This window comes from Natator depressus, chromosome 7 (genome assembly GCF_965152275.1).
Source record: "Natator depressus isolate rNatDep1 chromosome 7, rNatDep2.hap1, whole genome shotgun sequence".
Lineage (NCBI taxonomy): Eukaryota > Metazoa > Chordata > Testudines > Cheloniidae > Natator > Natator depressus.
In genome coordinates, this window is record NC_134240.1 from 47,704,860 (window position 1) to 47,730,760 (window position 25,901).

Sequence of the window (25,901 nt, forward strand, 5' to 3'; positions counted from 1 at the left end):
GCTCCTTAAGCGTTGTGTGTCCCACCTGTGTCTCCAGAGAGGTGGAGGAAGGAAGGAAGGACAGTGTTCCCTCTAATTTTTCCCATTTATGTGCAGAATGAATTTTGTTATGTGCACCAATACGGAGGTGTTGTGTGACACATCACCTTCATATTGGTGCCCATAACAAAATTCATGTGGTGGGGCTGGGGCCGAGGGGGTTCGGAGTGTGTGAGGGGACTCAGGGCTGGGCCACAGGGTTGGGCTGCAGGGGTGTGAGGGCTCCAGCTGAGGGTGCAGGCTCTGGGGTGGGGCTGGGGATGAGGGGCTAGGGGCTGGGGCAGAGGGTTGGGGTGCAAGGCTGTGAGGGCTCCAGCTGGGGGTGTGGGTGGGGCCGGGGATGTGGGGCTTGGGGTGCAGAAGGGTACTCTGGGGCTACGGCAGGGAAAGAGGACTCCCCCCAGCTGTCTCTCTCCACAGCAGCACCTGGGCTGGCGGGGGGCATGGGGGGAAGGTGCCTCTCCCTGCCGTGGCAACTCTGGGGCTGGGGCTGCAGGATAGTGCCCCTTTGCTCCAGCAGGTCCGGGCTGTGGCTGGATTTGGGCTGGCCCGCTCTGGCCACGCCTGGAGCCACGCTGCTGTGGCTGGGGCTGGACCACACCGCCCGGCCTGGGCTGGGGCTGGGTTGCTCCAGCCACATCTGCGGCCGCGCTGCCCCGGCTGTGGCAGGGCCAGGCTGCAGCAGAGTTGGGACTGGTGGAAGGGTGCCCTGACCGTGGCAGGTTGGGGGCCGGGGGAGGGGCACCCCTTCCCCTTCCCACCCCTTTCCTTTAGCGCCTGCGCAGCGCTAAAGAAGCTGCTGCACAGCTTACAGGGAAATTGGAGGGGCTGATAGTTCCCCTTCGCGCCCTGTCCCCGCAGGAAACTGCTGTGGCAGCAGGGAACCCCCCTGGCGGCCACATTTGAGAAATGGTGATTTAGTCCCTGCAGCAACATTCGCAGGGTGCAGAACTCTGAAGTCGGCCAGCACCTTCACTCTGAGCAGAGGCTGGCACATGGGGACAGCTCTCCCTGCTCAGCTCTTGTGCTCATTGGCAGGGTGGGGGAAGCATGCCCTGTCCTGGGCACATCCACTCCATGGCACTGTGGGGGAGTCAGAGCAGCGGCCCTGGCAGAGACAGGGTAGATCAGGGACAATCTGTCCAACTGGGGGCTGTGAAATTCCTCAGCCTAGCAGCCCCTGGCAGCCTCCTGGCCAGCTCCGTGTGTGGGCGTGTGCCAGAAATCACACATGCAACCCTGAACATACTAACGCACACACACACACTCCCTTTGGACAGGCACCCGGAGGGACCTGCACAAACACACACATAAAGGAGCCTTCAGCAGGACCTTCGCTTCCATTCTCAGTGGAAAAAAACTGACTCTGCCTCCTGGAAACAGCATGGCAAAAAACCCACCAAATCAGCCCCATAGACAGACGGGCCTTTCTTCTGCACAAGGACAGTCAGGGCAGCTCCAGAGCACCAGGCTGTGCTGCCAGTCTGCAGTTCTGCTCAGGCTGACTCCATCACCGCCAGCTGGAGCCTGGTCTGTCATTGCCGCACTTGCCAGCCAGCCAGAGGGCTGATGCCCTACCCACCCACCTAGCCCCTGCCAGCCAGGCTAGCCTCCCTGCCTGATCTCTGCCTGGAGACAAGCGTCACCTTCAGCCACTCCATGGAGCTGCTCCGTGGCCAATGGTGGACCCTGGGGAAAGTGCTTTGATTTAAATGGCTCCTGTGCTGGGAAATGTTCTTGAACCTGGACTCCTCTATCCACAGAGCAGGTACAGCATGGGCTGTGTGGCACGGCTGACTTTCCCGTATCATGCACTGGTGTGCCTCTGTCCAGCTTGGAAGGACCTCACTAGGCAGAGAGGGGAGATTGGTCTCTGTGGCCCATTCAGTCCTTGAGCCATCAGCAGAGACTGCTGGCAAGGGGTCCAGTTAGTGCTGGCGTGGGCGCCTATGCACTAGGAACTGGAGTGGGACTCGCTCAACCCGTTTCCCAGAGGCCTCTGGGCAGACATCAGTCACTGCTGAGCTAGGAAGGCCCTGTACCCTGAATCCCTGAGCCAGCCAGGCCCTTGCACACAGAGCAACAGTGAACAAGACTTGGGTAGTGGTGACACATGGGGCTGCCTTGGGATCACAGCTGGAGCTACCGGCATCAGAGAACTTGCTCCTGGGTCCCATCCCATGTGGCTTGCTGGCTGCCATCCCAGCACCCGTCCCAAGGAAGCAGGTGGGCTCAGTGGTGAGATACTGGAGAAGCAACATGCGTCAGAGGAGGGGCCAGGGGGTGGCGAGGGGGCAGGAGAGCTGCAGGGAGCAGGACGCTTACGGATACATAGAAGATGCGTGGGTATCATGCTGCTGGAGGCCTTGCATAAATGGATGAATGGGGATAGAGACAGAGACTTGGTTGGGGGTCATTCAGAAAGGGGGCAGGTTCTTTTTGGGTGCCTTGGCAGCCATCACTCATGTGGCTCAGGCGGAGGGGAGCTTGGATCAAATGGGGCTTTAGGCATCAGCCATTAGATTCTGGGGGCCCATGCTGGGTGGTGGGGGGAAGGACCCTCCGTCTGAAGGAACATGATGACAGGCACCCCACCCCAGGCTGCTGAGGAAGGTGAGTTCTTTCTCCATGGAGCAGCATGGCTAACCTTTGAGTGTCATGGGAGCTTGACCTCCACTAGGTCCCGCCAGGTCCATTCCACCCTGAGGCCAGAACAGATCTCTACAGTTTCTTTTCCTGGCCCCAGCCCAGCAGAGCTCGGGGCAGGAAACCTGTATTGTTCCTGATTCTAGAAAGCTGCTGAGTCACCACGGTGAGGACGGAAACGGGAGGCACCGAAGGGCAGACCCAGCAGCTCCATGAGCAATCCAAGCACTCAGCGGCGGCGCAGTGACAGGCAGAGGAAATCCCCCCCCCCGGCCCCTAAATGCCAGCGTTCCCTGGGACCACACAGCCATGATGCTCCCCGGGAGCACTGTGCTGGTTCTGTCCTGCTGCTCCTTCGCCTGCCCCTCGCATCCCCCTGCTAGCCGAGGGATTCCGGCAGCACCCGTGTACCCTGGTCTAGGAATAGCAAACAGCCCCTCGGGCAACTGCTCCTTAGCGCTGAACTGTAACTGTGCCATGCTTGGGAACAAACTGGAACTAAAGCTACAGTTGCAGAGTTCCAGCAATTTTCCCTTCTAAGGCAACGAGGCCTGAGAAGACAGCCGCCCCACCCCCGTCTGCCACATACCGAGTCCCACCAATTCTAGGCCAGCCCAGACAAGGATCAAATCCCCTGACACCAACTCAGGACACATCCCAGGGTCCTGCAAATTCCCTATACAGCCTCAGTCTGGGCCCAGGAGAATGTCTTGGGGACATCTCCCCACCCCCACTTCGCTGGTGACTGCAGAACGTCTCTGGGGCAGCTCCGGCATGTGCTCCTGTGGGAAAGTCTTTGTGCATTTCTAACGTCGTTTATGGGGTTTAGCACCTGTAAAGAAGACGGGGCACCTGCGCCATTGTGCCCCGCCAGATCTCCATGGCACACCCGCCGGTGTTCCACAAACAGCCGGCCAGGGGCCTCTGCGCCAGCCCCAGAATGTGGCTTCTGTATTGGCCCTGCATCTACGTGCAGTTCAGCTTAGGGGGCAATGGGGGCTAGTCTTTCTGGCATCCTCTAACAGTGCAGGCTCCGGTCCCCTCGCCCGCAGACGGTGCTCTCCAGTTCTGCTGGAGTCAGGCAGACCCGGAAGCAGAGGAAGAATCGTTCAAGGGGAGCAGAACCTTCCGACACATCCTGGTGGTACCAGACACACTCACAGAGCACAGCTTGGGGGCACTGTGCCAGGCCCAGCTGCTCTGCAGTGCCACCTACAGGTTGGGAGAGGTGCACATTGGAGCCAGGAGTCCGGAGAGCTTTTGGGTGACTCTTGTTGCAGTATTTCCTTTTTGGGTGGGGCAGGTGGCAACATCAGAACAGGATGGGAAGCAGCGCTCGATCCAGCCCATGCTAAGCCCCGATCTTGCCCCGTCGGCAGGGTTGGGGGAAACTGGGCTGGTGCATGATGGAAGAGCAGCAGTCGCCTTGGGTTGCAAGTGGAAGCGAACGCGGGGGAGATCCCCTGAGACCTTGCTGACCTCTGAGCCACTCTTCCTCCCATCTCTGAGCTTTCTGAGGCCTTGTGGTTGCTGAGCAGGGACTGCACAGCTTCCCTTTCCATTTGCCAGCAGGAAATGAGGCTCAGTTCCGGGAGAAAGGCCTTCCAAGCTAGGGGGGAGTCTAGGGGGACAAAGGGGTGGGCACTGGCTAAGGCACATAGGGCAGCTCCATTGGGGCGGGTGAGAACTGGGAAGCGCACACCTCCCTGGACTGCAGAGACTGAGAGTGTGCACCTCTGGAGAGGGGGACCAAGCCTAGGAGAGCTGAGAAGGAGAGAGAGACATTGGGAGACAGAGCCCCTGGAATCCCAGCCCTGGGACGGCGCAGCCCAGGAAGCATCTTTGTCCAATCCGGACCCTTTGGACTGTTCGAAGATCCCCTGCCTGGGTCAAAACTGTCCTCCTCGCCAGCTCCGTCATTCATTTATTTCTCCCTTCCTTCGCTGGGTGCAGCCATCTGTGAGGGGTTTCCCCCAGTGTGGACCGATCTCTCTACCACACCCTACCTGTGCCAACATTGCTGCTGCCACCCGGAGCCACAGAACGCTAAGCCAGGTGGGTGAGTAGTTTTTTATACTGTGGGAGGGTGAAGGGACCTGCTTTACCTGGAGAGAATAACGGGCTGGGACGAACCTAGCAATAGAAATGAGATCAGGAAAGGAGTGGTAAGAGCAGGGAGTTGGGATACCTCGGTTCTCTTTCCAGTGCTGGAAGGGAAGTGGGGAGTTTAATGGTGAGAATGTGGGGTGGGGGTGGAAATTAGGACTCCTGGGTCCTATTCCCAGTTCTGGAAGGGAAGTGGGGGGGGAATCGAACAGTGAGAACGGGGGGGCAATGTGTGTCAGGACTCCTGAGGTCTATTCCCAGCTCCATCAGATGCTCATTCTGATAGTGTTACCTAGTGGCTGGTGCATTGGGCTAGGCCGTGGAAGAGCTGGGTTCTAGACCTGGCTCTGCTGCTGGCCTGCTGCATGATCATGTCAAGTCACTCCCTCTCTCCGTGCCTCAGTTTCCCCATCTATAAAATGGGGCTAATGATACTGACTGGTCTCCCAGAGGGGTTCTGTGAGTAAATGAATGTCCACAAAGTGCTATGACTCCCTCCAATGTGTGGTGCAAGGACACAGCCAGTGTTAACCTATAGAGGGGCCACAGGAGGCTAGCAAAAGAGCTGATCCTGCCCCAATGCCAGGGGTAGGAGACAAGACTTAGTGCACTAACCCAGAGTGTGAGGGGGGATCTGTCAGTGCCATGTGCTAGAAACACCCCGGCCAGCTGTCCCAGAAGGGAGTAGAACATCCAGTGACCTGCAATGTTCATTGTGCTCATCTAGATGGGTGTGGGCACCTGCTCAATGTCCTGCCTCCTTCATGCCAGGTGTGTGGCAGAAACCTCCCCTATTTAGAGTAGTCCTGGCTAGGACCTTACACTGCTGAGGGTGAATCTGATCGAAGGGTGTTGCTCAGGGAGTTTCATGGTAACTGTGTTTGCCAGCGTACGCCCAGCGTGGGCAGAAGCAGTGCCAGGCATCTCACACACCACTCCCTGCCAAGGTGCCTCAGCCTCTGGGGTGAGCAGGGAGGTTGGCTCCGTGGCCCAGTCAGTCCTCAGCCTTTCTGCAGCGACTAAAAGCCGGTGGGCTGTTGGCATTGTGACGGGCCCATGGGACTGACACCCCACAAACTCATGTCACACAAGCCAGTGACTAGCCATCAGGTGGGGACACCCTTTGCTGCCCACGTGCCAGTGCTTGGAACAACCAGCCCCAAGTGTCAATGAGAAGGTGGTTTGATCAATGGTGTGGCAGGTTCGGACACCGTGAGGGCAGGCAAGCGAGAGGTTCTGGAGAGAGCATCTTGCTCGGGTAGGGCTGAGGACTGCATGACATGCAGCAGAGACCAGCTGGTGCTGAGATGCTACAGCAGCAATGCACTAGAGCCGTGTGTGGCAGCAAGAACCTGTGAGTAGGATATGGCCCTGGGGAGCTGGGTTCAGGACCTGGCTCTGTCACCCACTTGCTATGTGTCTTTGGGTAACGCTTACTGCCTCAGTTTCCCCATCTGTGCAATGGTGATAGTGACCCCCACCTTTGCAAAGGGCTTTGCAATCTATATTGTTAGTGTGATAACATGAGACTTGGTAACTGGAAGGATACAGGAGCTGTGGGTCCCAGGCTGTGGTTTGAGTGTTGTGGAAAGTAAGGGGGGCACGTGTGTGTGTGCTCTGGTTCTGTATCCAGACCAGCGTACTTAGCAGGGACTTTCTAGCTCAGTTCTCTGTACTGGGGACAACTGTCTCATTTACAGTGTTTCCAGGACTAAAACAGAGGAGGCACTGTCCAGAAAAGTGAGAGTGCTAGACACAGAGCAGTTCCCAGCCACTCCTGTCCCAGCCTCTCCCAGCAGGGGGTGCTGTAGGGTGTGGGGCAGGAGTGCTGGCTGGGGGGAGTGGAAGTGTTGAGGAGGCCTTGTTTCACTCTCCCCTCTGGACTGCTGGTGAGTGTCTCATGCTTCCAACCTGGAACACACCCGGCTTCCTGCATTTCTTCCTGGCTGTTGCCTCATCCCAGGCACATGGATTTCCGGGCCCGTCAAGAAGCCGGATGGGCTGCGTGTATTATCTCCTCCATCAGCCCCAGCTTGGGTTGCTTTGCTTTGTTCCCAGCAAGGAGGCATGGAATGATAATCCTACGCTGCAGCCATTGTGCAGTGTTACACCCGCGGGGCAGCCCCCCAGGCAGAACGGCATCCCCTAGTGACAGTCAGCCTTGGCCCCTGTAGAGACCTGGCCTAACATGGGGTGGAGGGAATTGGGGTCTGTAATGGGGGTGGTGGGCAGGGGGAATTGGGGTCTGCAATGGGGGGTGGGCAGAGGGAATTGGAGTCTGTAATGGGGGTGGGTGGGGGTGGTGGACAGGGGAATTGGGGTCTGTAATGGGGGTGGTGGGCAGGGGGAATTGGGGTCTATAATGGGGGGTGGGCAGGGGGAATTGGGGTCTGTAGTGGGGGTGGTGGACAGGGGGATTTGGGGTCTGTAATGGGGGGAGGGGGGAATTAGGGCCTGTAATGGGGGGTGTAGCTCGGGGGGGGGAGGGGAAGTGCGGACGTGGTTGGCATGGCTGGTGGTGCGTATCCACCCTGAATTGGCTGCCTATGCTCATGTGCGGGGCTTGGGGTTGGGCTGCCTGGCCTCGTTGCTGGGAGCTGCCCCACTGCTGCCTCCTGAGCCCTTTGTGTGGAACAATGCCCCAAGCTCCACAGCCAGCTCCTCTGGGAGTCCCCATTGTTTGGCTGGCCTGGCCCCTGCCTCAGCCTAGCCCCAGTGCCTTCCCCTTCCCCCTCCTCCCACTGGGAGCTCACCCCCCACCCCGAACTGCAGAGCCCAGCTTGGGCCAGTGCCTTCCCCTTCCATCCTCCTCCCACTTGGGCCTTACCCCCTTGCCCCTCCCCAGCGCAGGGGTGGGGGGGCTGTGATCGGATTACAGATCAGCCGCCCTTCATTTCCTCTGCCGCTGGAGATCCGTCTCAGCTGGGATGAAGGCACCGGATGATCCAGTAGCTCTCCTCCCTGTTGTTATTCCCTGGCCTTGGGCCTCACATGATGGGCATGCACTGCCAGAACCCACCCACTGCTGCTCAGAGGGCATTGCTGGTACCACTCTGCCCTGATGATTCTGGCACCTGCTGTAGGGAGTGGGGCAGGAGCACTGGCTGTGGGGAGAGCACCGAGCTACTCCAGCCTCTCCCAGCAGGGGGTGCTGTGCGGAACAGGGCAGGAACACTGGCTGTGGGGGGACCTCCTAGCTATTCCAGTCCAGCCTCTCCCAGCAGGGGGTGCTGTGGGGAGTGGGGGAGGAGCACTGGCTGTTGGGGGAGCTCCCGGCTACACCAGCCCCAGCCTCTTCCAGCAGGGGCGTAGAGAGGGGGAGAGGAGCGCTCGGTGTTGGGGGAGCTCCCTGCTACTTCAGCCCCAGCCTCTCCCAGCAGGGGGTGCTGTGAGGAGGGGGCAGGAGCGCTGCCTGTGGGGGGAGCTCCCAGCTACTCCAGCCCCAGCCTCTCCCAGCAGGGGGCACTGTGGGGAGGGGCAGGATTGCTGGGTATGTGGGGAGCTCCCAGTTACCAGACCTGGTCTCTCCCTGCAGGAGCAGTAAAGAGTGGGGAGGTAGCAGTGCTTGTCTGTGGGGTGGCTGCTTGTTAAGAACAGCCCTAAGGTGTCCCTCCATTTGTGTAACCAGCGAGTAACGCCTGGGGTGGGAGTGGATCTTCTGTACCTTACCCTGTGGGGAGGGGCGGTGGTGGTGGTGGGGTTTCTTATCCCAGCTGTCACTAGTTGGCCTCATCCTGTTTGCTTGTTTGGACTCGTGCACTCGGGAAGTTCTAGCAGTAGAAGCTAAAGGAGTGAATTTAAACCACTGTAAGCCCACATGTGGACAGCCAAAGGGAGCTAAGCTAAACCAGAAGCAGACACTTCTGGACTAAGCATATGTGGTCAAACTCCCCATGTAGACAAGCCCTTAATTACTTTACACACAGTGTCTTGTAAGTGGCTCACATGTGACTGGAAAAGCAGGGCCCTGCTAAAAGCAAGCCCCAAGGTTATTCCCCTGGTGCCCTGCAAACCCAGTGGAGGGAGGAAGGGGAGGTGCCCAGGCCAGCTGGCAGTGCAAACATAAAACTGCATTCAATTGTGGGGGTGTGAGATTGGGGCTGTGGCGACAGCCCTGGAGCTCAAAGGCCTCTGGTTGCTTGCAGCCAAGATACAGCATGGGCAGCGGCAGGGCAAACAGCCCCCATATAACCCACGTGCCTCAGCCTCACCCCGCAGAGACCAACCTCTATGTGTGAGACAGGGGCATCCGCTGGAGGCCAGCAAAAGCATTCAATACGTTCCCCTTGGACCCACTCTAACCTTGAGGGAAGCTGCTACTGTAGATGGGCCCAAACCATTTGAGAACTGGGGCCCGGTTGTGCACCCTGTAACGGTGTCCCCAATGATCTCGTCCTACTATCCCCATTTGCAGCAGCAATCCTGGATGGATCAGGAGGGATCTGCAGTGGGCAACCTTGGTCAGCCTGTGGGCCATTTCACTAGTGCAGAGGGACCCTGTGGCTGACTCAGCCCTCGGTCTCGCTGCTGGGAGTGCCAGCAGGTTTGGTGGCAGTGGGTGTCACGTAGATACCGGCCCATTTGGAAATGGACTGGGACATCCCTCCCCATTAATTCATGGCCAAAAGGCCACTCATCAGCCACCCCAAGCCAAGGCTCTTTGGTCTCCTTTGACCTGGGCTGGGTTATGGAACTAGGGACCTAGAGGTGAGAGACTCCATCTCCATCCCCAGAGCCATCCCAGTCCCCAGTGCCGTAGGTGACTGAAGGCACTTTTTGGAGGCTTTAATCAATAAGGAATCCAGTGTGCGGCACTGTTTCTTTAACCCCCATGTTCCTGCTCATAGCCCAGGGCTCCCAGAGAGGAGTGGTCAAGCAAAGCGTAAAGCTTTAGAGACATCCTGAGCTGACAAGCACCATTGCTGCCCCTGGTGGTGGCACTCTCAGCAGAGAGACCTGGGACACCATGGGGTCTCAAGGCCCTTCTGGGACAGGGTTGAGGCCCACTGACCCAGTGGTATAGGGAAAGCAGGAGCTCTGTTATGTAGTTAGATAGAAGCCTGATTTCCAGAGACAAGGAAAACCCACGACTGCAGCTGAACTCAACCAGGGCTGATCGCTCAGCATCCTGTGTCTGCAGGTTCCCCAGATGGCACCATGCACCAGCCAGCCGCCAAACTCAGACAAGCCCCATTGAACCCCTGAGTGCTGTCGGCTTCTATGATCATGAGAACATGCAAATAACCTCGTGGTGGGAGAAGATCCAGCTGCTTGGCCTTCTGGCTCTGAAGAGCTAGTTTTGATTGAGCTCTAGTGGCACTTTGGAAGGGCTCCAGAACGCCGGCTGGCTGGAACGCGCCAGCCATTTGGCATGCCAAGCCCTGCCCTGGCAGCCAGTTGCCAGAGCTCTGGGGGAGCCATTGAACCCAGCAGACTGGCGGTCGCATTCCTGGGAAGGAAAATGGCCCTGCCGAGACAATGGCCATTCACTGGGGCTGACATTGTTCCCCCAGCAGATGTTTATGTAGAGTCCATAACGAAACAAAGGTTCCGAGGGATTCCCAGCCGTTGACATAACAACCGCTTTGTGACTTGATCAGAGAGCCAGTGCTCCCAAGTCAATCCTTATACCAGTGGTTCTCAAACTTTTGTACTGGTGACCCCTTTCACATAGCAAGCCTCTGAGTGCGACCCCCCCTTTATAAATGAAAAACACATTTTTATATATTTAACACCATTATAAATGCTGGAGGAAAAGCGGGATTTGGGGTGGAGGCGGACAGTTTGTGACCCCCCCATGTAATAACCTCACGACCCCCTGAGCGGTCCCGACCCCCCATTTGAGAACCCCTGCCTTATACCAACTCCCGCCGGGCGAGGCAAGGCAGCAGGCATGCCCGCCCCATAGTCTGCAGCTCCCGGAGAAAACAGGCTCCGAACACTGGAATCGCGGAGGGCTCCGGGGCTGGGGCACCCGGGACCCACACACACAGACAGCCAGCGCCCTCTGACCCGCGACCCACAGCGCCCCCTGCTGGGAGAAGCTGGAACTGGAGTAACCAGGACCGCCCCCAGCCAGTGCTCCTGCCCCACTCCCCACAGCGCCCCCTGCTGGGAGAGGCTGGGGCTGAAGTAGCTGGGAGCCCCCCACAGCCAGTGACCCTCTCCACCTCCCCACAGCGCCCTCCTGCGGGCAGAGGCCGGCGCTGCAGCAGTTCGCCGCTCCCCTAACTGCCGCCCTGTGCGGGCTCCGTTAGCCCGGCCGCTCCCCTGGCCCCGCCCTGCCCCGGCGCGCGCCGCCCCCTGCAGTTCAGTAGCAAGCGGCGCTTGGCATGCCAAGCCCGCCGGGCTGTACCAAGTGGTTCCTGCCGACTGGGGAAGGGGGTAAGGACTAGTGCACATAAAAAGAACGGTCCCCGTTGCCACGGAGCGTTAGAAACGGCGCACACCGAGCCAGGGACCGCAGGACTTCCCTCCCGCTTCCGGCCGGCTGCGCGCGCTGAGCCGGTGCCTCCCTGGGGGGGCGGGTCCGCAGGGATTCCCCCTCCCCTCCGGCTCGCATTGGGCCACTCCAGCCGCTGGGCTTTTAAAGGGGCTGCCGAGGCCGGCAGCGGCGAGCGGGGTGGTGTTGGGCTCGTGGCCCTTTAAAAGGGGCTCGCTGGGGGGTGATGGGGAGCTGAGCCCCAGGTGAGTGCGCGCCCGGAGTGCAGGGGAGCTGCTGGGGCCCGCCCGGCCGCGACCCGCTCGGGGCTGGGCGAGCAGGGAACTTTCCCAGCTACCGGGGCGTGGAGCGCTCCCACCGGCCCCGGTTCCGGCGCGGGGGCTGCCGAGCCCCTCCGCGGCCCGGCGAGCGTCCCGCTCTGGAGCGGAGCCCGGCTGGCTGGGAAAGGTCCCCTGTTCCCCCGCTTGTCCTGCCCCGCTCCGGCAGCTCGCGGTCTGGATCCCGGCGTGCGGCTTGGCTGGGGGTCCGGCGAGGCGGGCCGACGGGCAGCTGGTAACTCTGGGGAGCCCCGGCTCTGTCCCGGACGCGCCGCTCCGCGGAGTCCCTCTCCCGGCTCTGCGCCGTGCGGTGATTTGTGCCGCTCGCCGGCCGGCCGGGCTGGGAGCGGATCTGTCCTCGCTGCAGCTCCGCTCCGTGGGGCTGCTCTGCGCGGCTTTGTGCGAGCGCTTGCTTTGCTGACACCCACATTTTTCTCTCCCTCCTCCCCCCCAGCTTTGCTATTTGATCTCCGGCGCTTGCTTCCCACCGAGCGGCTGGCCTCGCAGGCTATTGCAATGGAAAAAAGTTCGCGCTGCCCCGCAGCTCGTGCGAAGCCTGTTGCTCAGTGCGCGGAGCTGCCGAACAAAAGGTGGCCTGGCTGGGACATCTCGGCGGAGCTGCGGCGGGGGTCGCACAGGGGGAGAGGGAGGGATCGGTCGGGAACAAAGCGTGTCCGACCCACCGGCTGCGCTGATAAGCGAAGGCCCGCACATTCTTGGGATGTTTCAGGGCTTCAAACCTCCGGCGTGGGGCCTGATCCTTCCGGTTTACCGCCAGCGTCAATCCGGAGTGACTCGACCCGAGTGGTCGCGGTCGGCGCCACGTGTGGGGGAGATCGGAGCCAGGCCCTAAGTTGCAAGCTCCCTTCCAGGGAGTTTACGTGCCTGCTGTGTGGTGGGGCCCGGCTCTTGCTGGTGGGACTGTCAAGAAAGCTATGCTGGAATTGCACCACTGGAGCTGAGCTCTGAAGCCGGCCCTTGGCTGGGGCTGGGGAGGCTGCTCAGCCTGCTGTGCTGACCGACCTGGGTCTGGGACTGCTCTCAGCCCTGTACCGCTGCTGGTGCTGGAGGGTTTTGTGGCTGGCAGCTTCCCCTCCTAAGGACGAGTCTCTGCTGCCCATCGAGTTGTACTGCGCTCAGGTGGGTTGCGGCAGGTCAGGACCAAAGTGCGGTGGCAGAGCCCTGGGAGTTAGCTCCATGCCTGGAACAACAGAGGCTGCCGCAGGTTGGGCTCTCGGGGCAGGAAGGCTGGTCTGGGGTCTGAGATGCTAGGCTGAAAGGCAGGAGATCTCGGTTCCGTTCCCAGCTCCACTGCAGTCGTCCTGTGTGGCCTCAGGCCAGTCACTTGAGCTTTGAGCATCAGTTTCCCTTCTGTGTTCTCCCCAGCTCAGAGCAGAAATGCAGGAATGTTTGTGAGGCGCTCACAAGGGGGCCAGTGGTAGACCACTGGAGTACCTCGATGGATTGGAGGGGCGTTGGCAAAGCTGGGTTTGTGGGGTTGGGCTAGTGGGGGGCTTCAGGGGCATTGGCAGAGCTCTACTGCTAGCAGGGTGGGGGAGTGCCTTTTGCCCTACCCTCTTACAGCCTTTTCCCCCGGCAGGCTGTGACCTGAAGCCATCCTGTGACCGAGCAGCCCAGTGAGAGAGAATGCGGGGAGGCTCTGCGCTGGCAGTGCCATGGCTCCTGCTCCTTGCTGTCACCGGCAGCCGTGGGCAGGACGAGAAGCCGACCTTTGCCCCCCTCTTCACCCGGAAGCCCTTCATTGTGGCCTGGAATGCGCCGACCCAGGACTGCAGGCCCCGCTTCAAGGTCCAGCTGGACTTCAGCCTCTTTGACCTGCAGGCCTCTCCCAACGAGGGCTTCGTAGACCAGAACCTCACCATCTTCTACAAGGAGCGCCTGGGCCGCTACCCCTACTACGACGAGCAGCAGGTGGCTGTGAACGGGGGTGTCCCCCAGAACAGCAGCCTCACGGATCACCTGGACCGGCTCCAGGAGGGCATCCGCAAGTACATCCGCTCAGAGGCCAAGGAAGGGCTGGCTGTCATTGACTGGGAGGAGTGGCGGCCCATCTGGATCCGCAACTGGCAGAACAAGGACGTCTACCGCAAGAACTCCCGCCAGCTGGTGCTGTTGCGGCACCCCAGCTGGCAGGAGGACCTGGTGAACAAGGAGGCCCAGTATGAGTTTGAGAGCTCGGCCCAGGAATTCATGCTCCTCACCCTGCAGCACGCCAAGAGCTACCGGCCCAAGCAGCTGTGGGGTTACTACCTCTTCCCGGACTGCTACAACCATGACTACAGCAAGAACCCGGACAGCTACACGGGGCGCTGCCCTGACGTGGAGGAGACACGCAATGACCGTCTGGCCTGGCTCTGGAAGGAGAGCACAGCCCTCTATCCCTCCATCTACCTAGACCAGGTCCTGGCCTCCTCTGAGAATGGCCGCAAGTTTGTGCGCTCGCGGGTTATGGAGGCCCTGCGGATCTCCCACCAGCACCACGACGGCTACTCGCTGCCCGTCTTCGTCTATACCAGGCCCACCTACAGCCGCAAGCTGGATGTGCTGAGCAGGGTAAGGCGGCGCCCGTGCCCCAGGGACCGACCCATTTCTGCCAGAGATGCTGGGGCTGAACCCTGCTTCTTCCAGCCCAAACCCAGGGCTCTAGCTCTCTGGCTCTGGGAGAGGGTAGTGAGTGGGCTCACCACTAGGGGGCAGTGTGATCACACACCCTCCCAGTATATTACAGCAAAGGCACCAGAGCATACCAAGGAGACAGACTTTGCAGTCTTTTCCAGGCCTCATGTGATCTCTGCCACGGAGGGTGGGAGGAACTGGTTCTTCCCATCATCCAAGGCTTTAAACACCAGCTCCCCAAATTCAACCCCAGCTGTGCCTGGTGGCGCTTCATGGGGTAGAGCAGGGTCCTGGTCCTTCTTGCCCCTCTGCATCTGAGTGGACTTGCCAGCAGCCCTGTTGCTTGTGCCAGCTGGGCATAGGGCTGGTGCATGGTGGTAGCCAAGTGAGCTGGGACAGAGTGGCTCTGTGGCCCGCCTGGCAGGCTGCGGTGGGAGGAGAGAAGGATGGGCAGTGGAGGTGGAGTGGGGGGGAATCTTCCTGTGTTAGCCAGGTGCATCTATGAGATCACACTCCAGCTCCCTGGTCCTGCCCAGCGTTGCCATGGCTGAGGAGGGCTTGGGGATGAGTTCCTGACCTTACAATGCCCCGGCTGGTGGGGGGAGTGCAGCTGTTGAAATGGGAGCCGTGGCCCTGCCACTGTGCAGGCTAACTGCCTGTTGACAGCCGTGACTTCCCCTTTCTGGATCCCGCCCCACAGGGCCCAGCTTCAGGAGGCAGCCAGAAGACGAGCATGGCTTTGAGAGCCAGGACTCCTGGGTTCCATTCCCAGCCCTCCTGCCTGAGCACAGGCAAATCAGCTAGAGACAGATTTTTCTCAGAGCTCAGGTGAAAATCCAGTGCCTGAGCTCTCTGGGCCCCAAGTGTGGTGTGGGGGAAAGGTCCCATTTTAGTGGGGGGGGGCGGCATACAGAGCTGTGGTGGGGTGCAGTCTGAAATGATCCCATCCTGTACTATGCCCCCATTAGCCAACCCCAGCCCCGCCCAGCGTGGAAGGTCCATGCTGTCACAGGATGCCCTCTGCGGTGCTGAGGATCTCCATTGGGAAGTCTTTCCTGGTGCCCTGTGGTGTAACTGTCCCTACAAGAGCCTGCAGGGGGCAGCATGATGGGCGGGGAGGTGGCTGTGGTGGGGGACGAAAGGCAGGAGTGGGAGGGTGGTGCTGGTGCCATTGTTCTGGCCCATCCATGCCTGACACTTAGTGGCAGGGCCTGCAGATACCCAAGAATGACTTAATGTATGAAACCATTGCAGTCTCTCCCTGTGGGGCAGGGGCATGTCCGAGTTGTGAGCAGGCAGGCAGAGGCCAGTATCTGCCATGGGGGGTGCCCCATTGTCCTGTGTGGGGCTCCAAGCCGTGCTGTTGGGCTGACAGGGGTGGGAGTGTTAGATCTGGCCCACTCCTGTTGCCAGCCCGATATGGGGATCGAGTGCTGGCTCCATGGTTCCAGGAGAGCAGTTCCATCAACCTCCCTCCTGATGGGATGGGGCTGTGCCCTGGGTGGGCTCCTCCAGCAGAGCATGGAGGAGCCTCGGGTGCTAGCAGGTGGTGGATGGGCAGGGAAAGGCAGGCAGGCACCAAGCCCCTTGCAGCAATGAGGGAGGGGTAGGAGGCAACAATCTCCTTTTCTAACTGTTGAGGATGTAGCATGGGGCACCCCACTGAAATGGGGGATGTGGGGTCTCCCAGCAGTTTTGTATAAAGGGCCCCCTTGTAACAGAACCTGTATGAGTGGACTCTGGTCTGAGCCCTGCTCCACTCTGCACTCCTACCCTGCAGGCACTGGGAGAGGGAAGCTGAGCCAAGCCCCATGGGACACCTCTCTGCACAGAGACTCTGTGGGATGTTGCAGAGTAGCAGCCGTGTTAGTCTGTATTCGCAAAAAGAAAAGGAGTACTTGTGGCACCTTAGAGACTAACCAATTTATTTGAGCATGAGCTTTCGTGAGCTACATCCGATGAAGTGAGCTACAGCTCACGAAACCTTATGCTCAAATAAATTGGTTAGTCTCTAAGGTGCCACAAGTCCTCCTTTTCTTTTTGTGGGATGTTGGTTGCTGAGAGGGGGGTGAAAGTGCCACTAAGGCCCACTGCACCCATCAGCCCATCTATAGCGCTCAGTGTGCCAGCTTTGCTGGGCACAGCACCCCATCAGTGACTGAGTAGAAGTCCAGGGGGCCCTGCACAAAGCCAGCTGCTAGCATGGCTGGGGCTGCAAAGCCATTTCTCTGGGGTGGGCTGGGAGTCAGAGGTTCTCGGGTCCTCATGCTGTCCTGCACAGCTGGGCAGCTCCTAGCAGTATGGGAGGGGGGGCCTCTCCACCCCTGGCCTTCTGGGCATGTTGAGGGGATGGAGGCAAGTGGGAGGACACCAGTGACCCCAGCTGGGCAGATCCCCCCCCTGCTCTTGGTGATTGTGGCCTCCTTTGCTGCTGTCTGCCAGGGCAGCACATGCCTAAATGCTTCCTCCTGTGTCCTGCTGAGTGCGGCTCCTGGCTGGGGCTGCTTCCCATGGGAAGTGCTCTGGGGGCGGAGGGGTCCTTGGGGTGATGGGAGTGGGGTCTCTGTAGGTGGCAGGCTGCTTCTTTCTGTGGTACATACATTAGTGCTAGAGTGCAGCTCACCTCTTAGGGGAGAGGCCTGATCTTGTGTGCAGGGGAGGAAGGGCCAGGTGTTCTAATGGCTAGAGTGGGAACCGCATGCCAGGACTCCTGGGTTCTGTTCCTGGCTCTGGCTGTGGAGTGGGGTCTAGTGGCTAGAAGAAGAGACTGTGAGCCAGCACTCCTGGGTTCTATTCTCACTACTGGCACTTAAATTTTCTGACCTTGAATAAATCATCTTCTGTCCCTGTGCCTCAGTTTCCATTTCTGTAACATGGACACACTAGTCCTCAGGGAGGCAATGAGAGGGCTAATTATGAGGCATTGGATGCTGGTGTTTGGCAAGTGCCCTAGCCATAGCTTAGGCACAGCACTGGCATGGAGCAGGGCAGCCAGCTGCTGGCTTTTCTCCTAAGGAAACTAGGGAAATGGGGTCTAGATAGTATTATGATAAAGTGGATGCACAACTGGCTGAAAGATGGTACTCCAGGGTTTGCTGTCAGACTGGGAGGGTGCATCTAGTGGGGCCCTGCAGGGATCAGTCCTGGGTCCAGAGCTAGTCAATATTTTCATTAATGTCTTGGATGAGGGAGTGGGGAGTTTGCCTATAAAACTATGCAGGGGCCACCAAGCTGGGAGGTGTTGCAAGCCCTTTGGAGGGCAGGGTTAGAATTCAAAACAACCTTGATCAATTGAGAATTGGTCTGAAATCAACAAGATGAACTTCAACAAAGACAAGGGCAATGTACTACGCTTAGGAAGGAAAAATCAAATGCACAGCTACAAAATGGGGACTAACTGGCTAGGTGGCTGTGCTGCTGAAAAGGGATCTGGGGGTTAGAGTGGATCAAATGGCTGCAGTAGAGTTGCTGCACCCCCCTGCCCCCCCCCTGCAAAAAAAAAAAAAAAAAGCTAATTTCATTCGGGGGTGTTTTAACATGAGTGTCGTGTGAGAGGACATTGTCCTGCTCAGCACTGATGAGGCCTCATCTGGGCACCACACTTTAGAAAGATGGGGACAAATTGAAGAGTCCAGAGAAGAGTAGCAAAAATGATCAAAGGTTTAGAAAACCTGACCTGTGAGGACAGGTTAAAAGTTTGGGGCATGTTTCGTCTTCAGAAAAGAAGACTGAGGGGGGAGCTGATACCAGTCTTCAAACATGTTAAGGGCTGTTACAAAGAGGCTGGTGATCGATTGTTCTCCATAGCCCCTGACAGTAGGACAAAGTAATAACTTCCAAGGGAGGTTGTGGAATCTCTGTCACTGGAGGGTTTTAAGAACCAGTCAGACAAACCCCTGTCCGGTCTGCTCTAGGGTGACTTGGTGCTGCCTTAGCGCAGGGGGCTGGACTTGACGGCTTCTCGAGGTCCCTTCCAGCCCAACATTGCTCTCATATCCAGTAGTCCACATGCAGCCACCAGGGGCTTTTCGTGTGGCTACAACAGCCTCCTGGGCAGCGAAGGGGTGGGGAAATCGACCTCTTCCCCCTCCCTCCCTGTTGCTCCTGGATGCAGTGCTCTGGACCGTCTCTGGAGACGGGTGGGGTACAATGCTGCAGGAGCAAGGTGAGTTCTCGACCCACCTTGATAGGGGTTGGTGGGGCTCAGACTTCAGCCCTGGGGTGGTTGGACAGCAGGCTCCAGGGGTGGGACTTCAGGAACCTGGCCATGGGTCTGCAGGTGCCAACCCTCAGCTCTGGCCATGTGACCCCAGCTTCGGGCTCCGGTCACTGGCTCTGGTCCCAGGTTCCAGCTGCAGAGCTGGCCCTTGGTGCTGACCTCTAGCCCCAGCTGTGTGGCAGCAGGCTCCGACCCCCAGCTTCAGCTGCATGGCCCCTGGCTCTGACCACGCAGCCGTGGGCACAGACCCCCCGGCTCCAGGCATGCAGGCTTACCACCCCCTTTCCCCCTTTGCCTTGGGCCCCTGCTGTCTCCCCTGCATCCATCACCCCAGGTCCTCACTGCCTCCCCCTCTAACCCCTCCCGCCCCCCACCATCCAGGGCTTAATTTGTCCTGGGGCTTGCTGAGAAAAGTGATATTAACAAACATGCAAATATCTCAGCCTCCCAGCTAGCTAATAAGTCTCCTGGGAAAAGTGATATGATATGAACCAACAGACAAATACCACTTTTCACAGCATTATTTTTATTGAGTCTGCAAAAAACCCCACCAACCCTACATAAATAAGTGACTGATTTGGATGTGTAGATGTGCATATTTAAGTATTTTAGGGAAAAGTGTCTGTGGCCACTAGCAAGAGTTGGTGGTCACACTCCGAGGCCACCAAAAATTGTGTTGAGAACCCCTGTGCTAACCTCTCAGTGCTGGCTCCAAGTTTGGATGAATGTGATGTGAAGGGACTTTTAATAGGCTACAACCCCTTTGTGAGACTAGGATAGCAGGGGGCTGCTGTGGGTCAGGATTGAGGGGCATTGGCAGGGCTGTGTGAGGAGAGCCCAGGGCGGGGATAGCAAGGGGCTGTGGGTTGGGACTGAGGGGCACTGGCAGAGCTGTGTGCAGGGAGCCCAGGCCTGGGATCTCAGAGGGCTGCAGCAGCTGGGTAAGTGAGCAAGGCCATGGGTGGGGAGGCTGCTCGGAGCCCGGTTCTCAGTCGCTCCACCAGTCCCACTTGCTAGGCAACTTACTCCTGCAGCTGCCCACCCCCATCCCAGGCAGGAGCTGAGCTGCACACATGCCCTGCCTCCCACCTCTGGTGCTCTCAGCCCATTTCCCTGGCTGCTGGTGGCTCCCACATGCTTCCCTCCTGCCTGGCTTTCAGTGCTTGTTCCATCAGGCCACCTGCTGTCTCAGCAGCCCTGTGATGGCCAGGCCCAGCCCAGGAACATGCATGCTGGCCTGGGGCAAGGAAGGGAGGGGCAGGAATGTGAGGAGCACAGGGTGGGGATGCTCCACCCCCACCCCGTCACAAAGTGCCTGCAACCAGGCTGGGTGTGGCCCTGGGGTATCTCTGGTAACTGGCAACCTTTAACCCCCAGCTGCTTCATGGACTCTGAGTGTGGGGGTGTGTGTGTGGGGGGAAGACACTGCTTTCCCTGGTGCCAGAAAGGCAGCCACCTCTGGGGTGGAGCACAGCAGCTGTTCTAACAGCACCCAGCAACAGTGTGGAGCACGTAACTGAGAATCCCTGAGGCAGCTGGACTGGGGAAGAGTGTGGGGGTGGAGAGGAGCATTTATGGAGGTGCAGTGTAGGGAGCTGGGATTTGGGCAGCAGAATTGGGGGGAGGGGCCTAGCAGGAAAAGTACCCTCGGATCTTTAATGGCCTCAGGTGGCAAGTTAGTGTGCCCAAAAGCACCTGCCTCTAGAACCACAGCGGTGCTCTAGCGCCACCCAGGAGGCCTCCTGTCCCGGTCCTGGCCAGGCCTAGCCCTGCTCAGAGACTAGCAGAGAGGGCACGTCTCCAGTGCAGCCCAGCTGGAGTCTGAGCACCCCACCCCCCCAGAGGATTGACTGCTGTGGCACTGCCCTTCCACATGAGCCAATCCTCCTGCCCCTGGAGTATCCAGGTGGGAGCAGTATGCAGGTTGTTTCGGGGCGCTGCACCTGCCTACCTCCTGCTGCAAGTTTCCACCCTAACCATTGGCCCTGTCTGGATTCCTCCCTCGCAGACGGACCTGGTCTCCACCATTGGCGAGAGCGCCGCCCTGGGGGCGGCTGGTGCCATCTTCTGGGGCGATGCAGACTACACCAAGAGCCAGGTAGGTACAGAGGGAGGACAGCTCCCCCTTCGCCCGCAGCAGGGAAGCATCCTCCTGCCATCTGAGCTCTGGTATCGAACATGGGGAGCACCTCTCAACAGTCCTGCTCCTGCCCCCGGAGGAGTCAAAAACTGAAATGGGATTGGGCCCGGTTCCCCGCTGGCATCTGCCTACCGCAGCCTGTGCTGAGTGAGTCGGGCTGCGCACAGCATGTGTTGTGGCCTTCCTGGGTGCTCCAGTCTGTGCCCATGAGGTCTGAGCATCCCATGGTGCCTGACCCCGGGCAATCAGTGGGGCAGAGGAAGCTGCCTGCCTCCTTGGGGCCCTGCCAATCCTGGCCTGCTTGGCATTTCTGCCTCCTGGCTCAGCCTGGGCATAGGGTAGTGCCACCCCCTGCATACAGCAATAGTGCTGCCGGTCCCTGGGGATCTGAAGGCAGGTGAAGGAACAATGCTAGCGCTTGGCAATGCTGTTGGTGTGCCCTGGTGGGCTTGAGCTGCCCCTGGGTTCCTAGCAGGGCCTGCCATGGCGGTCAGTTCACTGCCGCCCTCTGGCTCTCACTCACCCCTCGTTCCCTTCCCAGAGCACCTGCCAGACCATCAAGGCCTACCTGGAGGAGGAGCTGGGTCACTACATCATCAACGTCACCACGGCAGCCCAGCGCTGCAGCCAGGCGCTGTGCCAGGGCAGGGGGCGCTGCCGGCGCCGGGACAGCACCGCCAATGTCTTCCTCCACCTCAACCCGCTCAGCTTCCAGATCCGGCGCCGGGGCGAGGCCGACAGGCAGCAGCCGCTGCTGCGGGCAGAGGGGGAGCTGTCTGCCACTGACACCGTCTACCTACGGACCCACTTCCGGTGCCAGTGTTACCAGGGCTGGCACGGGGACGAGTGCGAGCGGCAGCTGAGCACCCACAACAGTGCAGCCTGCCCAGCCTGTGCCACTCTGGGACTCCTAGTGCTGGGGTTCCTGGCCCGTTTGGACTAGTCTGGCCCCTTACTCAGGTCCTCGTGGCAGTAGGCCGTCTCCTGGTGCTTAGCATGGCAGGGACATGGGCGCAATAGGTGGCACTTGTAGCCAGAGCCCCGCGTGCCCCTCTGTGGGGCAGACAGACTTACAACCCAGGAGCCTTTTGTATTTCATTTAGTGCCAATGTAGCAGATCTATTGGAGGTGGCCCCCTACCGCTGCCACTGCTGAGGGGGCAAGAGGCCCCTCCAGCCTTCCCTGCTGGCCTGCAGAGTGCTTGCGGCTGTGGGGGTGGGAGATGTTCCTGGGCAGTGATGCGGCGATAGGGGGCAGCCCGCAGCTAGGAGGGGCTGGGGGGGGAGATCTGCCCTGGTGTGGAAATACAAGGGCTGTGCCCTGGACTGGCTTCATCCCCCAGGGCCAGGTAGCTCCTCCTTCCCTAATGCTGGGTGTGCCCCAGTGCGGAGCCTGGCCCCATGGTGTGTGGGTAGGGGGGTGATCATCCTTTCCCCAGCTCAGCAGAGGGACAGGGGACTGTCAACATGAGCTAAGCTGCACAGAGGGTGTGGGGTGCCCCCCAGCTCTACCCTAGGCTTTGTGGGGTGTGGAGGAGGGAGGGGATGGCAGGGCCCTTCTCCTGTTGTAAGGAGTGGGGCGGATATGCAGTGAGCGAAGGAGTGTCGGGGAGGCAAGGCCTGGTGTGACGAATACTGTTGTATGTGTCTGGAAATCCCCCTGGGGGCAGAGTTTATGGACTTGGGGAGGATATGCCCTTCCATGCCCGGGTGAGGCGGGGGCTGGGCCGGACGCCTGCCAGGAGCCAGCACCCTGCCTCTGTCACTGAGAAACCAAAGTGCTTTATCTCACCATTAAAGGCGGAATGAGAGCGGGCGGCTGCTGTTTGCTTAGGGCGCAGCTCCCCCTTGCCCTGGGAGCAGGGGGCAGCCCCATTTCCCAAGCCCTGCTGCGGGGGAGGCTGGGGCAGGTGCTCCGGGGGCTTTTGGTTTCCATGGGGTGGATTTGGGGCTGGCACAAAGGGACCAGCTCAGTGTAGGGTGCCCTCCTGGTACAGCAGGGCCCCTCTTGGCTGGCACAATGCCCGAGATAGGGAGGCAACTCTAGCTGAGTCAAGTCTGGACCATGAATCTCCCACCCCCCCGCCCATGCTGACAATTCCCTGTTTCTCCTGGCCCCTGGTGTGTGACTCAACAGCCAGTGTGCATGGTACCAAGCACCCTTCCCTCCCCCGCTTACTGAGCTGCCCTCTGTTAGCTCCTGGCACAGGGCAAGGAGACATCTGCCCGTGAGGTCTCCTGCTCCTGTATGGCGTGCACTCTTGCCCTGGCTGGGCTGGGGCTTCCCGCTGTGCTGGGTTCCTTTGCCCCTGGGATGGCAGCACAAGACAGCTGCAGGGAAGGCTAGCTTGTGGAGGGAGCACTAGGGCTGGGAGCTGGCGTGAGTCATGCCTGCAGCTCCAGGGCCAGGGTGGGGGAGGCGGGCAGCCCCATGTCTTCATAGCGCAGCCCCCAGCTAGGTCATTTATCATTCAGCCTGTGACTTGTTCCATGTACAGAGGCTGGTACCTCATGGGATGCCTGCCCCTTTGCCTGACCTCCAGGACTAGCCAGAGCACCCTCATGCCAACATGTGTCCATAGAACTGCTGGTGGCCCTGCGTACTGGCAGGGCAGGTTCTGTATGGATTCTCTGCTCCTGGCGGCTGAAATGCAGCCAGCGCTGGGGAGGAACGCAGGGGTGTTTTTGTTGCGTGCTGCAATGCCGCATGCTCGTTCAAGGCCAACAGTGAGGAGGAAAGCGGGGGCTGCTGAAACCACAGTGGGGGGTTTCCCTGGAAGCCATGCGGCTGGGGGCTCAGGGTTTATTACAGGAGGCGAGACCCATCTCTGACAGCTGGCCCTGCTCATGCACTGCAGGGTGTTGCACTGAGCTACATGGCGCACCCCATGGCGAAGGGCCCCTGCCGTGGATTCTCTTGCTGACAGACCGCAGATCTGAGCGCTGGAAGCTTGGCTCAGTGGGGTGCCTGCTGCTCTGGGATGTTTCCCTTCCCCTTGGTCTCATGCCCCTTGGTATGGTGTGATGCCACTAGGGAGGGGGGCTGTCTTTGCCCAGTAGTCTTTGTGTTCTCCTTAAACAGTGCACATGCATTGGGTGCTACCCCTCCCCTCACATACCACCACTGCCCCAGGCCCTGGGCGTGATCACCCTGTGTTGGGACCAGCACTAGGGGAGGGGCCTTGCTTTTACAGCTGGTCTGAAATACAGCAGCACCCAGGGAGCGGCACTGATTGATGGGAGAGTGCTCCCTACTGAGTAACCCCCTCTGCTGCCTGCAACACAGCACCCCGAGCGCCCCATTGTGGTCCGCAGTGACTGAGGGAGCGTGCCCCCTACTGAGCCCCTTTGCAGGCCTGGTGCTACTGGAAGGGCATGGCAGGGCATTTGCCCCCCAGCAACTTTCTAGGGCCCCCAAATTATTGTCAGAAAAGCCAAAACATGCCAGTCTTGATCCTTTCTATAATAGAAATCACAGCGCAATAGCCAGGTGCTAAATTTTACTTTGGTAAACACTTAAAATCCAAGATTTCCTTGTGGTCTATTAACGCTTGGCCAGGGGGCTGTTTCATGTTTCAGTGACATCCAGGGCCCCCAAAGTAGATCCAGTAATGAGACTCTAGAACAAGGGTTGGCAACCTTTGAGAAGTGGTGTGCCAAGTCTTCATTCACTGACTGTAATTTAAGGTTTCGCATGCCAGTAAGACATTTTACATTTACAGGGGCCAGCGGACGGAACCCCAGACCGGCAGCTGGGGCAGCAGATGGAGCCCCAGACCGGCAGCGGGCTGAGCTGCTCTGCCCGCTGCCGGTCAAGGGTTCTGGCTGCCGGCCCCTTGCCAGCCGGGGTCCCGGCCACAGGCCCCGCTCAGCCCGCTGCCGGTCTGGGGTTCTGGCTGCCGGCCCCTTGCCAGCCGGGGTCCCGGCCACAGGCCCCGCTCAGCCCGCTGCCGGTCTGGGGTTCTGGCTGCCGGCCCCTTGCCAGCCGGGGTCCCAGCCACAGGCCCCGCTCAGCCCGCTGCCGGTCTGGGGTTCTGGCTGCCGGCCCCTTGCCAGCTGGGGTCCCAGCCGCAGGCCCCGCTCAGCCCGCTGCCGGTCCAGGGTTCTGGCTGCCGGCCCCTGCCAGCCGGGGTCCTGGCTGCTGGCCCCGCTCCGCCTGCTGCCGGCCTGAGCTTCCATTCATCCACACAGGCGGCGGGCTGAGCAGGGCCGGCGGCCGGGACCCCAGCTGGCAGCAGAGTGCCACTAAAAATCAGCTTGGTGCCGCCGGTTGCTGACCCCTGCTCTAGAACCAGCCCTGCACCCACTTATACTCCCTGCAACACAGCACCAGCTCGAGTACCCCACCCCACTTCTATAGCAGCTGGGGGTTGTGGGGTGGTCACCCACCCAAGTCTTGGCTAGCCCAGCCCTGCTTAGTGTGTGCCAGCCAGCAGGTGCACAGGCAGGGTAGCTGTAGTATCACATAGTTGGCTCCTCTCTGCCAGGGTCACTCCCGGTGTCTGAGGTTTGTGTGTGTTTTTGCAGGGCATGTGTCCCCCATGATGCTTTGGGGTACATTTTCAGGGGGCAACAGAGCCCGACAGGGCTTTCCGGTAGCCCTGTTAGAAAAAGTCCAGGTGCTGCAGGCACGGTGGCCCCATGGGGAAGGGCCCCAGCAGCTTGCCAAGCTTGGGCCAGTGCCTGGATGGGATGGAGATGGGGTCAGGAGGGGGAGGGCAGCTGAGGGGCTGGCACTTGCTCTCGTTACCTACCAATAATTTCAAAGGGGAGACTGGGCCTGACTTGCGTGCGGCTGCTGGCCTTCCAGTGCAGTTTGCAAGAATGGCCCCCCTTGTTCCAGGACAGAGAGGGGGAGGAAGGGGAAGGAAGAAGAGGGGGATGGGAGAGATGAGGGGACAGAGGGCTCCATGCTGACTCCCACCCCTGCCAGGTACCATGCCCCAAAGCACCATGGGACAGAGTGAGGGGAAGGGGTTATGTGGGGGTTGAGGCAAGGGTTCAGTGGGGAAGGGGGGGCTTGTGCAGCCAGCGGGGTGGGGGCTGAAGGGGGGGAAGGGGAAGGGAAAGGGGAAGGCCATGGGCTCCTTTTGCTGGGTGTCATGGGGCAGGCCCAGCAGCCCGTTTGCTCTCCCTCCCTGGAGGTTTCCCAGCCCAGCTCCCCTTGGCAATGCTGGCCTCCCTGCTGCCCGGGCATGTGCCTGTGCCCCAACCTTGCCCCTCACGCTGTGCTCCCTGCTGGCACTACCAGCCCACTGCCCACCCCTATGGCTCCTGCTTCCAGCTTTGGCAGGAGCTGAGCTTGGGCAGCCAAAGCAAACACAGCCCAGGCCAGCGTGGGGAAACCTCCCTAGGG

General features: G+C 59.8%; 1 protein-coding gene across 4 annotated transcripts; it reads left to right on the forward strand.

Annotated features, from left to right (window-relative positions):
• The first annotated feature begins 4,337 nt into the window (after positions 1–4,337).
• On the forward strand, positions 4,338–22,566 carry HYAL2 (hyaluronidase 2). 4 transcript variants are annotated; one of them, XM_074958337.1, is made up of 4 exons: positions 4,338–4,744; positions 13,151–14,124; positions 20,415–20,504; positions 21,088–22,566. In XM_074958337.1, exons 2-4 carry the CDS (start codon positions 13,198–13,200, stop codon positions 21,487–21,489), a joined length of 1,419 nt encoding a protein of 472 aa, XP_074814438.1. In that variant the 5' UTR covers positions 4,338–4,744; positions 13,151–13,197; the 3' UTR covers positions 21,490–22,566. The 4 variants fall into 4 exon arrangements, with proteins under 4 accessions (XP_074814438.1, XP_074814435.1, XP_074814436.1 ...); XM_074958334.1 differs by having other exon boundaries at positions 4,338–4,740; XM_074958335.1 differs by lacking the exon at positions 4,338–4,744 and adding an exon at positions 11,366–11,478.
• Positions 22,567–25,901: the final 3,335 nt, after the last annotated feature.

What these genes read in the sequence shown, in the direction of transcription:
- HYAL2 (XM_074958337.1), top strand. Translation starts at nt 13,198, where the DNA reads ATGCGGGGAGGCTCTGCGCTGGCAGTGCCATGGCTCCTGCTCCTTGCT. An exon ending in AGCTGGATGTGCTGAGCAGG is followed by an intron (nt 14,125 to 20,414) that starts GTAAGGCGGCGC and finishes CCTCCCTCGCAG; the next exon opens with ACGGACCTGGTCTCCACCAT. An exon ending in CAGACTACACCAAGAGCCAG is followed by an intron (nt 20,505 to 21,087) that starts GTAGGTACAGAG and finishes TTCCCTTCCCAG; the next exon opens with AGCACCTGCCAGACCATCAA.